The 15,496-nt window shown below is 35.4% G+C and overlaps 2 protein-coding genes across 3 annotated transcripts; both read right to left on the reverse strand.

The window, feature by feature from the left end:
• Nucleotides 1-254: 254 nt before the first annotated feature.
• LOC127078022 (ATP synthase gamma chain, chloroplastic) lies at nt 255-1,995 on the reverse strand. The gene has a single exon (NM_001426856.1). It carries the CDS (start codon nt 1,782-1,784, stop codon nt 660-662), a length of 1,125 nt encoding a protein of 374 aa, NP_001413785.1. The 5' UTR covers nt 1,785-1,995; the 3' UTR covers nt 255-659.
• A 270-nt stretch (nt 1,996-2,265) lies between these two features.
• On the reverse strand, nt 2,266-14,076 carry LOC127077996 (uncharacterized). 2 transcript variants are annotated; one of them, XM_051018755.1, is made up of 10 exons: nt 13,667-14,076; nt 11,902-13,362; nt 11,439-11,793; nt 10,422-10,506; nt 9,834-9,890; nt 8,420-8,479; nt 8,111-8,335; nt 6,181-7,665; nt 4,505-4,582; nt 2,266-3,258 (listed from the first exon to the last, which is right to left on the reverse strand). In XM_051018755.1, exons 1-10 carry the CDS (start codon nt 13,680-13,682, stop codon nt 2,884-2,886), a joined length of 4,197 nt encoding a protein of 1,398 aa, XP_050874712.1. In that variant the 5' UTR covers nt 13,683-14,076; the 3' UTR covers nt 2,266-2,883. The 2 variants fall into 2 exon arrangements, with proteins under 2 accessions (XP_050874712.1, XP_050874713.1); XM_051018756.1 differs by lacking the exon at nt 13,667-14,076 and adding an exon at nt 13,566-13,622.
• Between the last annotated feature and the right edge of the window lie 1,420 nt (nt 14,077-15,496).

Below are 15,496 nucleotides of genomic sequence, written 5' to 3' on the forward strand. Positions count from 1 at the left end.
TAATTTCTATGAAGCATGTGAACAGAACCCAACAAATACTTACTAGTGTTAGTGCACAAGACATGTATAAACTATTTCTATAGTATAAAAGATCATATTTTTTTATATAAGTTATAAACTATTTTCATAAGCTATCTTTGAGAGCATATGAAAAGAAACTGAAAACAACTAATAGACGTGTCCATAAGTTGTTTTCATAAGCTCTTACAAGTGTTTATGCCCATAAATAATCTCAAATAAGTCTTTAATATGGGAGGTTACTTCCTCACTCAAATTGTTTAGAGACAAAAATCAATCTGTCTAAATATCAAAACACAATTACCACATTGCAGTAGAACAATTTGTGGCACATTCATAGAATATCAGACTACAACCATGCCCATGGTATATATAATACAGAACAAATTAACACAGAGAACTCTCTGAATATTATTTATACAAATCTGTTATTACATACATATATAATTCAGAATGAAACAGAAAAACTGAACAAAAAGTGAGTCTTTTTCAGATTAAATTGCAGTTTCCTTAGTGCACAAAGTTTGCACATTAAGAAAAGACAATAAAATTGCAACAATTGCATGCATAGCATAACAGTCTTATACAGGCATATATAAAATGAGAGGGAAATTTTCATTATAATTACCATATAATACACTCTATATCAAGGCATCAGACCCAGCAACGATTTCCAGAATTTCGCCGGTGATCTTCGCTTGGCGTTGCCTATTGTAAACCCTTGTCAAATCAGTCTTCAACTCGCTGGCATTATCAAAAGCACTACTCATAGCACTCATTCTAGCAGCTAACTCGCTAGCAAGCGATTCCTGCAACGCCCTCAAGATTTGACTGTTCAAATAAAGCGGCAAAAGTGCATCGAGAATCTGAACAGGGTCCTGCTCAAACTGCAAAATCGGCGAAAAATCAACCGTCTTGGATCTAATAACATCTCTTTCAACGGTTAACTTTCCTTCTTTTGTTGTTAACCTGAAAAGCTCATCCTCAGCAGCATCAACACAGTTTCCATTGATATCACAGATTTCACCTTTTGGTGAGAGTGGAAGCAAAGTATGAATTATAGGATTTGATTTCACTAGTGACACAAACTTAGTGTACAAAAGTTCAACTTTATCAACTTCTTCACTAACAAAAAGTGAGAAAACATCATCCGCAATAGTCTGTGCTTCTTTAGCAGTAGGAAGTGATCCACCTTCAAGAAACCTATCAACAGGTATATAAGGTCTACGATTGAAATAAGAGTTACCCTTTCTACCAACACTGACAACAGTGTACTCAAGACCAAGCTCTTTCAACTCAGCAATTCTAGCTTCAGCTTTTTTCAATATTGCATTGTTGAATCCACCACAGAGACCTCTATCGCCCGTGCAGACGACGAGAGCGACTTTCTTCACCGGTCTAAGCTTAGTTAGAGGGGATTCGATATCGTCGGTTTGAAGCTGTTCGTTGATGCTGTAAAGAACTTCAACAAGTGTCTCTGAGAAAGGTCTGCCATTCACAACAGCTTCTTGAGCTCTTCTGACTTTAGCAGCAGCCACAAGCTTCATTGCCTCGGTGATTTTCTGAGTGTTTTTGACGGAATCGATACGGTTTTTGAGATCCTTGAGACCACACTGGATTGAGGTGGGTCTTGAAGGGGTGCAAGAAGAGGAAGAGTTTTGTGAAGGAAGCTGAAAAGGGTTGAAAGCAGAACGGAAGGAGAGGTTGGAAGCATCAGGTAATGAAGGTTTGGAGGAGACTAACATGGTGACATTGGAGCAAGACATTGTTGCAATGAAGTTCTGCAGAATACAGCAGAGAAAGAGAGGGTGGTGTGTTTTGGTTTTGTGATGTCTTATCTTCTAGTTCTCATGTTAATGTGTTATTTTTGATCTGTATTGGGATGGAAGTAAGAGGTGGTGAATGAGTGGAGGGAATGAAAGGAAGTGGATGAGGTTTTGAGATAACGATTTTGAGTGTTGGTTGGAGATAATTGTAGGAGTAGATTTTCATTTGTGGGTCCAATCTGATGTGGCTGCTGTGTTGTCTGAGGGTATATGCGGCTGTTCGAATTGTGATTATTCCTTCTGCAATTAGTAACTCTCTACACAGTAAACACTTCTTTTGACAGAAAATTATATGGTTACTTTAGTTGAACACGGTTAACTATGATTTTAACCACAATTTAGATTCAAATATGTATTCATGATCTATGGCAAGAAATGATGCAAAGACATATTTATAATTTTAACACTTTAAACACATTAATGGTTAAAAAGTTACATACAAATACAAATAATAACATGGACATTCCAAGTTGCTATTTCAGATACAATAAATGGTTAATAGATGAACTATAATTACAGCAAAAGTTATTGGCGAGTCTTTGGATCTTACATGTTGGGAGATTAAAATTAGTGAACAGAGCTCTATACAATTCAATAGTTCCAACATGAACTAAATTGTTCTTAAATATTATCCAGTGAACATGACCCAATGAAGATCAATTTTGGCTTCACCTCTTAACATATTTACACTTGAACGCTTGCAAGTAACTATACAAATCTGAAGTCGCAATTCTTCACAGACTACCTTGAAAATATGAATGATCTCCATCAAAGGACAAAGGGAAAATTTGTTGTCAATTTCTTTATCCTGCAGCACCTAACCTCTGATTATCTCCCATCCAGCAATTGCAATAATATTAGATCATGATGATGATGAACATCAACAAAAAAAGCTCAGTTAGTTCAGAATTTAGATGACGGCATGGTGCATCAATCAAAAATCGTTATCACTCCCACCATGTCCTGAAATCATTAACAATGAATCCGGGTTGCACTTGACTTGCCCGATAATTTAAATAAATCATCTTCACCGTTACCATCATGGTTTGATTTTTTTAACGGTCAATCCTATATTTGCATTCAATTTGCTACGCCGCTTCCTGGGTTTTCGTGGTGTGTTAAACACACGAGGAACTAGGTTTGGCGGTTGTACAGTGTCTACAGTATGACCCTCTTTTGCGACTGCTTTACCAAAAATTTTGAAGTTTCTGGAAGCAGAAGCTTCACCAGTTGTTACCCGCTGAAGCACGGCCTTTGATAGTACAGGAGTTTCTGATCTACTTGAGTCTAAACTTAGCCACGACGAACTACTTTTGTCATCCATTCCCATACTATTCAGAGCCGTATTTGGCATAGCATTTTTTGTAGGGGGACTGGAATCAACTTGAATATCAGAATTGGCTCTTGGGACCACCTAACAAAACAAAGTTAAAAGGAAGGTTATAAGGGAAGAAAATAAATATATTTTGAAAACTACCTAAGAATACAAACTAGCATCTAAAGAAAAGAATGCGGAGTTGAAATGTTGAACAGTTCAAGACTATAACTCTATAAGCACAGAAATGACCAACCACCACATAGCATAAAGTTTAGTCAACTGAATAAGATTGGCATTAGAGGGGAAAGAACAGAAGCAACAAACACAAATTGTTGATAAAATGATGAAAAAGACTTCTATTAGAGGATGGGGAAAAAGTCAAAATTAGAAAATTTGATGAAGGAAGATGAATAACATAGACAATCGTGGAAGACATGTCAAGGGTGATCTCAAAATAACATGATATCACATATGCCCTATAATTGCAGGCTAAAAAAGCTTACTTTTCATGTTAAACAATTCAACTTGTTGAAGTTATGGATTTTAGATGAAAAGATGAGAGAAATAATAAGAACTTTGAATATTTATTGATAATAATTGGATGCTAACTTCATACAAAAGACTGAATATATATTTATTTTTGGTGAAAACAAAAAACAAAATGTTATCCCTAATTTATAGGGATACAGGTCTCTTCATCCTAATAAATAAATCAAGAAACAAATCACGATAATAACTAATTGATATGGAATTGGAAACGAATCCTAAGAGATAAATTAAGATATTTTAACGTGATATCAATATTTTAAAAGACATTGTACAATATTCTAATACTCCCCCTCATGCTAATGTTTACTAAGCTTGTTACAGCTTACAAGAAAATAATGCACTGCAAATAAAAAATTAATAGAAAACCAAACAAAAATTGAGCTCCACCGATTACCAACTATACTCTAACATAATATGAAGACGTTATCAGAAATTTTCTAATATTCTAACACTATTCAATGAAAAAAAAGTGACTTTTCATAGTAAGCAGTAAGAACTACAAACCATCGTAAACCATCTGTTGAAAACCCACATTGAAAATTAATAGTCGGTGGTTCAACATGAATTTCGGTATACAAAAATATTTAGTTTTGCATTTGGAAGATTGAAGTTGAAGAAATCATTAAAAAAATCTATATCTATTTTAAGAGAAGATTTGTACTATCTCTCACCATTATTGAAACTTGTAAAAAATATCTTCCCTCAATATTGATTTTGTAATGTATAATGTAATGTAATACAAGCACACACAGACTATGAAAACAAAACTTACTGAAAAAAATTAAGCAATTACCTTATTTTGTACCTCAGGAGCTTGTTCGCAGCCTGAACCATCCTCTTCCTCAGAATCAGCCATCTCCTCACACTCAAACTAAAACAAAGTTAAATCAAGGTTATAAGGAAGAAAAATATATTTTTTTAAATATTCACCAAGAATATATTATGAACCACAACCAAAGAAGACAATGAGGTGCTGAATGGTACTACACTGTAAAGCAAAAAAAAAAGACCAACCAGCATAAAGGTATTCAACAGAATAAGATTCACATCAGATAATGAACTAAGAAGCAACAGAAACAAATAGTTAATAAATTGTTGAAAAACATGTGAATTAAAGCATGGATAAAAAGTTGAATGGTACAATACTATAAAGCAAAGAGATATGACCAACCACCACCCAGCATAAAGGTTATTCAACGGAATAAGATTCGCATCAGATGGTAATGAACCATGAAGCAACAGAAACAAATAGTTAATAGATTAATGAAAAACATACGAATTAAAGCACAGGTAAAAGTTGAAATTAGAGAATTTGCATAAAGGAATATGAATTTACATGTATAACAAATACTTCCTCCGTAACGATTTATAAGCAAAAAACACACATTTTTCTTGTTACAAATTATAAACAAAAAACATCAACTTTATTTCATTTAAGCATTTCATTCTAAAAAAATACATCTTTTTCAAAGTAAAATTAAATGCAAATTGCATTTAATTTGCTTTCTCTCTCATTTTTTCAATAAACAACAACAACCAATTAGAATTGTGTTTACATATTCCCATAAAACATATTCCAAAAAAGACAAATTTATACTTTCTTAATAAGTGTGAAATATTAGTTTTGGCTTATAAATCGTTAGGGAGGGAGTAAATTATATGTGGGCCTTTTGAGTTTAAACATGGGTCGAAGTAGAGCTGAGAACTTCACAAAGATAAAATGAATTTCAAATTTGTCTGCTTAATAAAGAACTATCATGCTGCCATTGACTGGCTAATGTATTAATTACCATCCAATGTAAGGGTCGTGCAGGACAAACAAATAACAGATCAAACTTGGATAGACATGGATAGGGCAGTCTCAGAATAGATGCTCAATATAATTTTTGACAAATAATTAAATTCAAGACAAGAAAGTAGATTTTAATGCAAAGCAGTGGGGACCACGTGCTGAAAACCAACAAGAAAATTAATAATTAGTGGTTCAACATTAAAACTCTTATTATTTGAGTTGGGCCTAACTCAATTACAAAACCTGCTTGTAAAGGGAGGGTTGTCCAAACTTCAAAAACACTACACAGACCATATCTCTAGGCAATGCGAGACTAAATCAACCTCTTCAAACCCAACACAATGAAGGTGTTTGAGGGTGCAATGAAGGAAACTCATAAGCCACAATTAGGCGGCTAGGGGCAGGCCACAATGAAGGAAACTCATAAGCCACAATTAGGCGGCTAGGGGCAGGCCACAATGAAGGTGGAATTTTCAACAAAAACTAAATAAGAGAAGGTTAAAGTTGAAAAATAAAATAAAACTGTATTATAAAAGATTTGTGATATTTATCTCCATTATTGAAATTTGTAAAATGCATTTCGCCTCAATATTGAAATTGAAATTCGTAACAATATAGTGCATAAAGAGTCACACAATTAAATCTAAACTAAACTAACTGCAAAATAAAGCAGCTACCTTATTTTGAACCCCAGGCGCTTGTTCAAATCCTGAACCATCCTCTCCCTCAGAATCAGCCATCTCCTCACACTCAAACTCAACATGTTCTTCAATATCTTCTTCGGAATCGCTTAACTCTTCTTGCTCCATCACTATCTCAGGATGAGACTGTTCACCAACATTATCTACATCACATCCAGTAATGTTATCATCAGGAACGACCAAAGGGGAAGTTGAAGCAAGTTCGCAACCTCTGGGTGAAGGAATTCTATCACTCTGCTGACAAATTGGAGCACTCATTTCCGTTGCACAACTAGCTACAGTTTTCTGAGACTCTATAGGATCATGTTCCTTTAGCTGTATACTTTTCATAGATTTCTCACTTTCTGATAGAGAACTTAGATGAATCTCCAAGTCAAGTTCATTGGATTTGTCATTAAGATCAAAAGATCTATTAGTTGTATCAGGCACGCCATTACTAACAAGTGGCTCAGCCTGAATTGCATCAGAACCAGTTTGTGCTTGTGTATCATTAGATTTCTGCAGAAGTGGATGAAAATCAATGCCTCCTAACCTTAATGAGGAATTCTTTGACTTCGTAGTTGTGTTAGGACGATCGATGTGCCCTTGTTGCTGTGAACTATTGAACAGACTCAGATTTAATTGTGGTTGTCTTCCTGAGAAGAAGCTGAAAGAACTAGAAGGACCAGAACTAAATTTAAATGGATAATAAGGTGTGTTACCCTCTTCAGTGACCTGGAACAAAAGAGGATGCATTTGGAGATCAACATAAGTGGCTTTCTCTGCCACAACAGATCTGCCTTCGGCAGTTTCAGACCTTTCTAATTGAGAATGTATCACACTGTCTTTTGGCATAGGTCTTGTATGTTTTGCGTGGTGATCAACCATAACTTTCTCACTATGAGGAACTTGAGATGCAGAATTATCTTTTCTAACATTAGTGACACCATCTCCACGAGGACAAACCTTAGATGTTCCACACTGGAAACCTTTAAAAGCAGTCTCAGAAACTACACGAACAGATGGTGGAAGATTTACAGGGGGCAAGTCCGGTGCTAATTTCACCAAGCGAGCGCTATTTGCTCTCCGAGCCCGATAGGGCCGACAATAGTATTTGGCGCTAGAGGTCGCACCAAAAACTGGGTTTTTATGAATAGCTGCACTGGGAGCACCTTTCATGCCACTCCTAAAATCAGATGTCGAGTGAAAAGGCAGGGGAGGCTTATGTACAGACGGAAATGCAGGGTAACTACCGTTCTGATGTTGAATATTTCCACTTAAACCATAATTGCTAATTCCTCTATAAAGCTGAATATCTTGTGAAATTGAATCATGACCAAGATTTACTTCTACAGATGTCGGGGAAATGTGTTCTGAATAATTAAGAGTAGACATGTCCGGTCTCCAATCTGCCAGAAATGCCTGGTGGACATAAGGAACATCTGAATAATCCATGCCGTCAGCAATTTCGGCCTCAAAATCCTGCATCAAGTTCCAAAGAAAGCTCACAAAAACAAATCCAAAATCTGATAATTACAATCCCTAAAAACTAATATGAAAACCTAGATAATCTATGTGTTCATATTAAGCCATAGGCTCGTTGTCCACTGCAATGATTGATGAACTAGCCAGTGCAAATGTGAGCATGTGTCATGTACGGAAACATGCATTGTTACATTTATAAGCACGCTGACATTAAACTGTGATAATTTAAAATTTCTTATATACTTACAGTGCAAGTATGAGCCAATATTGCAAAAAAGGTAAACAAAAACTGTATATTGTGCATCTGAATGTAATTCATCCAAAACCACTCAGGCAGTTAAGAAAAACTACATTTAAGATGACTATAATGGCATCTCATGTGCAGGAAGGACCTGAGAGATAAATTTATACACAGGTTTCTTAGGTTCAGACAGTAATAAACCTCTTTATCGGATCTAGATTGCCAACATTCTATTGCAGTAGTAGCTTTCGACTTCCTTCTTTCTGACTCATACAATCTCCGCTTCTCCTTTTTTGAGTCATCTACTTTGTAAGACTTTTGAGTCCCAAGAGCAACTCGCCATTGGCGGGGAAGCAAGAATGGATCTCGGTGTGGAACAATATATTGCCATACTGACATCCAATCAGATTTATAATGCTTAAGTCCCTGTTAGTTTTTTGTCACACATTAGCAACTTATACGCAAATTATCAGAAAATTATCAAATCCAAATTGCTGTAAAATAAATTACCTCATGAATGCCTGCTATCTCCTCTGCAGTCAATGGAGAGGTTTTCATTCTTCGAACTGCCTATGGAGAAAAATTCAGGTAAATAGTGTAAAGAATCAATTAATTAAATATTATTAAGTTCTGTAGATAGTTTTATTTATAGGTTCTTTTTAAATAAAAAACCCAGAAGGACAAGCCTACGTGACTTGAATCTCATATTAGTTGAGTTCAGACATAAATTTTGAGTACATATGATGCCCTATTTGGCTTTAACAGTTTCTAGTTGTCACTTAAAATGATCAATCATATTATATTACGAAAAAAATGCAGAACTTCAATTTGCTATTTAGCCAACTGGACTTCCAATCCACGAATTTGATTACTCAGATTCACGTGCGGGTAAAACACATCATTTGAGTGGTAAAAATTTGAAGTATTTAACCATAAAATTTTTTTCTGAGGCAAGATGGCTTTGGATCTTGGTATAGGTATTATCAGAATAGACTTTTCATCTTGCATCTTTTTCTGTTTTCAGTTGGCTAAAAAGATTGGCAGCAGTTCAGATTTTCAAAAAACTTTTTGTTGATTGTAACCAATACTTGGCCATTCTTTTTTATAAAATATATTGCAATTTCCTTCTTTAATTTTAATCTCTCAAATTTCTCTACAAGTTATAATATATTTGCTATTTTTTAATTTTTTTTTAACAGTGATACTAGAGTCGATGGTAAATAAAGGTGATCAACTCCCGGTATCAAAAGTCTCCTCAGCAAAGTGAGTCTGATGGCACCTCTTGTCAAAACCGCTTATATGGTTACTCTTAGCCCTATATGGGGATCTCACAAATGTTTTAGGCTCCCCCTGTGACCCAAAGATGGTGCCAAAGAGCCAAACTCCTGCGGCTATGAGGCAATGTCCTTCGAGCGTTGAGAGATTTATTGTATAGGCAACTGTGGGAGATTATTGTATACGCATACTGTGGGGTAAATATGTCTACTTCGAGTGTTTCTTTGGTTGCAATTTCAATGTTTAATGGTGAAAACCATGAAGGCATGGAGTATTAGATAGAAGAACAATGAGAAGAATATGATTATGGTGAAACATAACTGATAATGATTTGTAATTTTTACATCCACGGACAGATCTGCTCAACCAAAAGTTAAGATCGTAAATGGTGAACTTGTGCAATCAAATGTAAAAGGGACAATTGCAATAAAAACAGGGAAGTTATGAAAATTGCCACTGATGTTCTTTACATTCCAAAAATATATCTAAATCTTCGTAGTGTTGCACACAATTGCTATGAAATGAATATGCAATTTTCTTTCAAAGGAAATTAATGTTTTTCATTGATTATGAAACAGAGATAGCAAAGATTGAACTGACGAGAAACGGCTTGCATTTGATTATATATGGATTAAGAATATATGTTTACCTTTATTGGGTTATCTGACGACTTTGAAGAGCAACGATTTTTCTGCCTGACAAAAATCTGTAACCAGACCAATCAGTGCCATATTAGATACACAACAAAATTTCACCCCATAATGAAATTGCTGAACTAATTATTCAACTGAACATCTTGCTTCAATTCAAAAGCTAGTTAATTAGAGACTGCAAATCATTAGCATGCTGACACTTCAATATCTCGGATCAGCTGATTCAGCCCTACTCAAGAACAGAAACACTGAACCATGGGTCGCAACATAACAGCACCATATATAAAGAGTTAAAAAGAAAGTTTATCCAAGACATTATTTACACAACTAAAAAATTGTTTCCCAACCAATGAGTACTATAGTATAGTAAACCCATATAGACTGTAGGACAATTATTAAAACCAACTTTCCCAAGCTATAAGCACAGTTTTACTGTATTTATTTACTCATGAATATCTAAAGCCAAAAAACTTGTTGTGCACAGCCACATGTTAATTCATTTACTTTGCTCTTTCTTTACCTTTTAACTTTGAGGGGAGGGTGTGTATAAACAGTTATAAAATTTAGTCAACAATAATAGTTACCTGATGCGTAGACTTGCTGGGAAGAAACCTTTGTTGAATTGCTTCCCAGTCTGTATTATATTCCAATATCCCTAAGGCTAGTAATCTGCAATAAAATATATACTTTCAGTAAACCCCGTGAGCTTGTCTTCAACAATGAGAATACAATTATGAGAAATAAATGCTGAAAATGCAGAGACACATTGCTATTATTAAGTGGCCATACGGTGCAATGCTAGAACAAAAGCAGATTTTGCATGAAAGAAAATGTTGGCCACAATGTTAATGGCAGCAAGGAAGGAAGGCATTTTGGAAATGGCGGTCTGCAATACATTTTCATGGTTCTGAAAATGGCAATACCTCAGTGCATGCTTTTCATGGATGATATAGTCAGTTGGGGAGTCGGGAGTGGAAATAAATGGAAAGTTAGAAGTATGGAGATAAACCTTGGGAACACATGATGTCAGTCTAAGTAAATGTAAGACATAGTAGTATCTAAATTGCTAGCCCAGCAATAAACGCATTACACACAGATCCTAAGAAGTGAAAATTGGAACAAATATTTATTAGAGAAGTTGGAAGGAATGGTTGAAAAGGAGAACTTATAAGAGAAGTAAACTCAATCTTGCATCTATTTCCCCTAAACCTTGATAGGTGAAAGCGAAAGCTCCAACATTAGAGTTAAGTGTTTAAAAGCACTCAAACCACTTCTTACCAGGAAAAAATTAAGCTTTCACACCTCCATTTGAGAGTATGAAAATGTGATTGACAAGATGTTAGGGTATGAAGTTGGTGGGAGCGTTGAGATATTGATATTGATTATAATAAGAGTGGTTAGTATCCTTCAGGATCGTGATAGGATTACATTTCTATTTAGATCACATCTCTCATGTATATAAATATTTGTACAAATCTTTTCATTATTGTGTGAGAAATATAAATACTCAAGTAGTACTAAGAGGAGAAATATAAACAGAATCAAGACGTGTAAATCATTTAACATAGTTGGCTAGCACAAAGAGGAGGAATGCAACTTACTCATCCTCTGAATCAGTGAAAAGCATCCTATTTACAACTGCTGCTGGGGGTGGCTTGTGTGGGAATAATGCTGGATTAAAAAAGGCTAAAAACCTTTGAGTTGAGTTTGCAACTTCCTTTGGTACCAAAGCAATTGACTGTTTTTTGGTACTTTCAACAAGCATGGCAGCCAATGATTTCTTAGGTTGTTGTTTACCAGGTGAAAATGAGACTGTATTATTTGCTCCAGAGATGGTTCTACTTGAAACTTCACTGTTAGCTCCAGCAGCAGATGAAGAAAAAGGAAATAGAGGTTCCTTTTCGATACTTAGATCATAACCAGATTCAATGTATCGCTTTCGAAACTCTTGGGCACCTGTAAAAGGAATTTCAATCAGATGCTTGAATAAGTAAAAAGTCATTATCACGAACAATATTGAATGGAAAGGCATGAAGAAAACTTAAAATATTTTATATGACCTACCAGAATTAATGTCATCTACATATCCTCTTAGTAAATTAAGAGGAGCAACATCTAAAATAGATTGCACGGGGCCTCTTACAAAAGGAAACCAGAAAGAACCATCAGTATCTTGAAAACATCTTCTTTGCCCATTCAAACCTTCAGAAGGGGTCTGATGGGATTGAGGAAACCTCGCATTCATGGCATCTTGGGTAGAAGCAGATTCTGTGTTGCACTGGCCTGGGACAGCGTTGGAAATCCCATTGGACACAGATGTACAGGAAAAATAGGGAGTAAAGCAAACAGCTGGATATGGTGTTCTGGTTGAAGCTAATACTGCATCCCGTTTGCGAAGCATCTCAAAAAGCAAACTCTGAGCTTGAGAAGCTACTTGTTTGTGTGAAGGATCAAGAACCGACAGAGAAAATACCTGAATAAGAAGTTGCACATGCTCGTGTATCAAACAGTGCAACTGACCAATCTGCTGGGGAGTAAAGCCATTAACAAAACCATTCCTTGAAGCAGAAGATTGATTGCAGAGAGTAGCATCAGGCATCGAACGATTCCCTGAAGCAAGGTGTCCATTAATCCAACAAGGCAAAAGGGGGCGGAGTGGCCTGCTAGCCTGTCCTAATATTCTTCTCTCACATTGGGAAGATGTCTTCCGGCGCTTATTTTGCCTAGTCTCCGGTCGTCGTCCAGCACCATCACACTTGTTTCGGGTTTCTGCCGCTGCATTATCATCACCATCACTCTCCAGCAACTCTTCAAGCTCTAACTCAAAGTCTGCATCATTATCCTCATCATCCTCATCGGGGTTTACATTTTCATGTGATGAAATACCATCATCACCTTCTCCGCCTTGTAATACGGCTGCTAGAAATTTTTTATACTCTTCTTCATCATCAACATTTTGATGATCATCCTCATCATCGGTCTCTTGAAGAAAGGTCTCAAGCTCGTCAAGACTAAAACCTTCAAGCGAATAACGAGCTCTAGTGCGCATACAAATAGCATCCTCATTATCTATATCTACTATTGGACCCTGAGATTTTGTTGGAGTGTTACTTACTCCTCCTGTCCCAAAACCATTACTAGTACCACTAATCAAGTCATTGTTCTTCTCTTTATCACTCTCAGATTGAGAGATAATACCCGACGGTCTTAAACTAATTTCCTCCTCGCCATGTTCAGAATCTACTGCACTACAAATTACCTCATTAGTTGTAATCTTTTCCAACTCTATACCCATAGATGATGGCCCACTATCTACAACATTACCACCCAAACCATCCCCTTCGGAACTCAAACTTGACGAAGCATCCGAAAGTGTTTCCTTTAAAAACAAAGGATTAAAGTCTGCATCTTCTTCCTCTTCTTCCTCCTCCTCTTCTCTATCCTCCACAGGTTTCAAATTCCTTTCTCGGCTCTCACTATTCTGATTTGCGGCAAACCCAATTTCAGCCGACTCAGTATTTGAACCTGTAAGCATTATAAATAAACAATATACATCAATTTTACATGCTTCTCAAAACAAAATTCACCTAAGAACCTGAAGAAATCATAGAACGCCTATAAATAATCAAATCAAGAGGGTATCAAGAATCAATTACTATGCATATAAATGCAGTTACTTTACCATCTTCCAAATCAAATGCTGATTTACAACAGAACAAAAACATTACCTAAATTGTAGAAATTCTCAAAAAACAATTTATCTAGGTATTATTGTTATCGTAAGCATAATAATAACTAGCAAAGATTCTAAAATTCATCATATACTCACCAAACCTAACTTCCATGGCTGTCGTTTTCAGCACGTGGCAACTTCTGTAAACGACAATACGCTACCGTCGTGTCAAAAAGTTTTTTGTTCGCTATAACGTTAATCTTCAGAAATTAAGAACCCTAAAACCAAAAAAGTTGGATCAAAATTAACAATATATGAATGTGAGGTGATTTCGCGTGCGTAGGGTTGAATGAAATTTAGCCTTAGAATTGAGAATGATCAAAGAGGGGGGAAATTATGCTTTTGGGGAGAATCGAAATATGCAAAGCAAACAGTGAAGAGGTTATTTGCACTGTGTTTGTTTCGATAGAAGTTGTGAAGAGAGAAGTAGAAGAGAAAGACTTCGTTTCTCCTGTTTGGAATAAAGAGAAGTTGAGACGAGAGAAAGTTCTTACGGGACCGCACCTTTTTTCGGCTCTTATTTCAGCTCTTCATTTTTTTAACTACTTAAATCCTCTTAAATAAAGTTAAAGTAAATATACTAATAATATAATTTCTTTTGATTATAATTAAAATATTTTATAAATTGACATGAGATCAAAACTAAAATTGATTTGTATAAGTTTTTTTTAATCTAGGGACATATTTATACTTTTAAAATAATTAATATTTATTTGTCAAATTTATTTTATTTCTCATTCTTTATCTCTTTTCACATTTTATTTTACACCTTTTTACTATTTTTTTCACAACAACTTATATCTATTTAATATAGCAATAGACTAACTCAAATATACAACTTATTTTTTCTCTAAAGAGAAGGTTGAATAAAAATTCTAAAGAAAAATTTAACATGATCTATCAAGTTCATAGTTGGAATAGATTTTAGGGTTATACACTATAGAATTAATTTTTGCCTTGGATCTTGTCTAAAATATTAAATTGAGTTGCAACTACTAACTATTTCAATTTTAAAATGATCGTCGATTGATATTTATATACATATTAAAAATAAAATAAACAAAAGAAAGATATAAAATGTACCAATTATATTTATTGATTATAAATATAATAATTTTGAAATAATAATTGGACTTGTAAGAAATATAATAGGAGAAATTTGCTCACGTGTATGGATGCAAGAGGATTCATATATATTGAACTTGTGAAAATAATGAATGATCCTCCCAACTCTAAGGGTTGAGATATTTATAGATCTAATATGTTGGCCAAATTGTTAGGTGAAGAGTTATTTCCCTCCTAACTCTTTGATTAGAACGTAGAAATAGGAAAACGGGTTCTCCCCATTAGTGGGAATAGGAAGACCAATTTTACTCATTAGTAGGAAAATGCGGTTTCTTCTTTAGAAGAGTGACAAACATCACCCCTTTCAAGGACATGCGGCCTAACACGTAATAATTTGGTTGTCCCTTAATGGATACAAAATTGAATCGGGCGACCCATGTCATATATGTGATGAGTCGGATGAACGACCCATGACCAACTAGGTCGTGTTTTCCTGATCGTCCAACAATCCTTTTATTATGCTTCTTGGGCTAATTGAGTTAAGGGTTGTCTATTTCTATGACCCAATTAAAGTTATCTCAATCCATAGTCCCTCAAGCATGTGGCATGTCAAGGGAAAAGTGATTTAAGTTTGGTATACGACGATCTCTTTCTAGGGAGACGAGTCTTTTAAGTGAAGCTTAGATGGCGATCCCCCCCCCCCAAGCAAAGCTTAAAGGGAGAGTCCCTAAAAAATCTTAGAAGGCGAGTACCTCAAACGTAATTAAAAGTTGAGTGCCTCAAGCATGATTGAGAGTGTGAGTCCCTCAGGCATTGCTAAGAGGGAAATCCCTCGGGCATAACTAAGATGGGGAGTCACTC

This window comes from Lathyrus oleraceus, chromosome 1 (assembly GCF_024323335.1).
Source record: "Lathyrus oleraceus cultivar Zhongwan6 chromosome 1, CAAS_Psat_ZW6_1.0, whole genome shotgun sequence".
In the NCBI taxonomy this organism is placed as follows: domain Eukaryota; kingdom Viridiplantae; phylum Streptophyta; class Magnoliopsida; order Fabales; family Fabaceae; genus Lathyrus; species Lathyrus oleraceus.

What these genes read in the sequence shown, in the direction of transcription:
- LOC127078022 (NM_001426856.1), bottom strand. Translation starts at nt 1,784, where the DNA reads ATGTCTTGCTCCAATGTCACCATGTTAGTCTCCTCCAAACCTTCATTA.
- LOC127077996 (XM_051018755.1), bottom strand. An exon ending in CGTCAGATAACCCAATAAAG is followed by an intron (nt 8,480 to 9,833) that starts GTAAACATATAT and finishes TTTTCTCCATAG; the next exon opens with GCAGTTCGAAGAATGAAAAC. An exon ending in CGCCTGGGGTTCAAAATAAG is followed by an intron (nt 4,583 to 6,180) that starts GTAGCTGCTTTA and finishes ACTTTGTTTTAG; the next exon opens with TTTGAGTGTGAGGAGATGGC.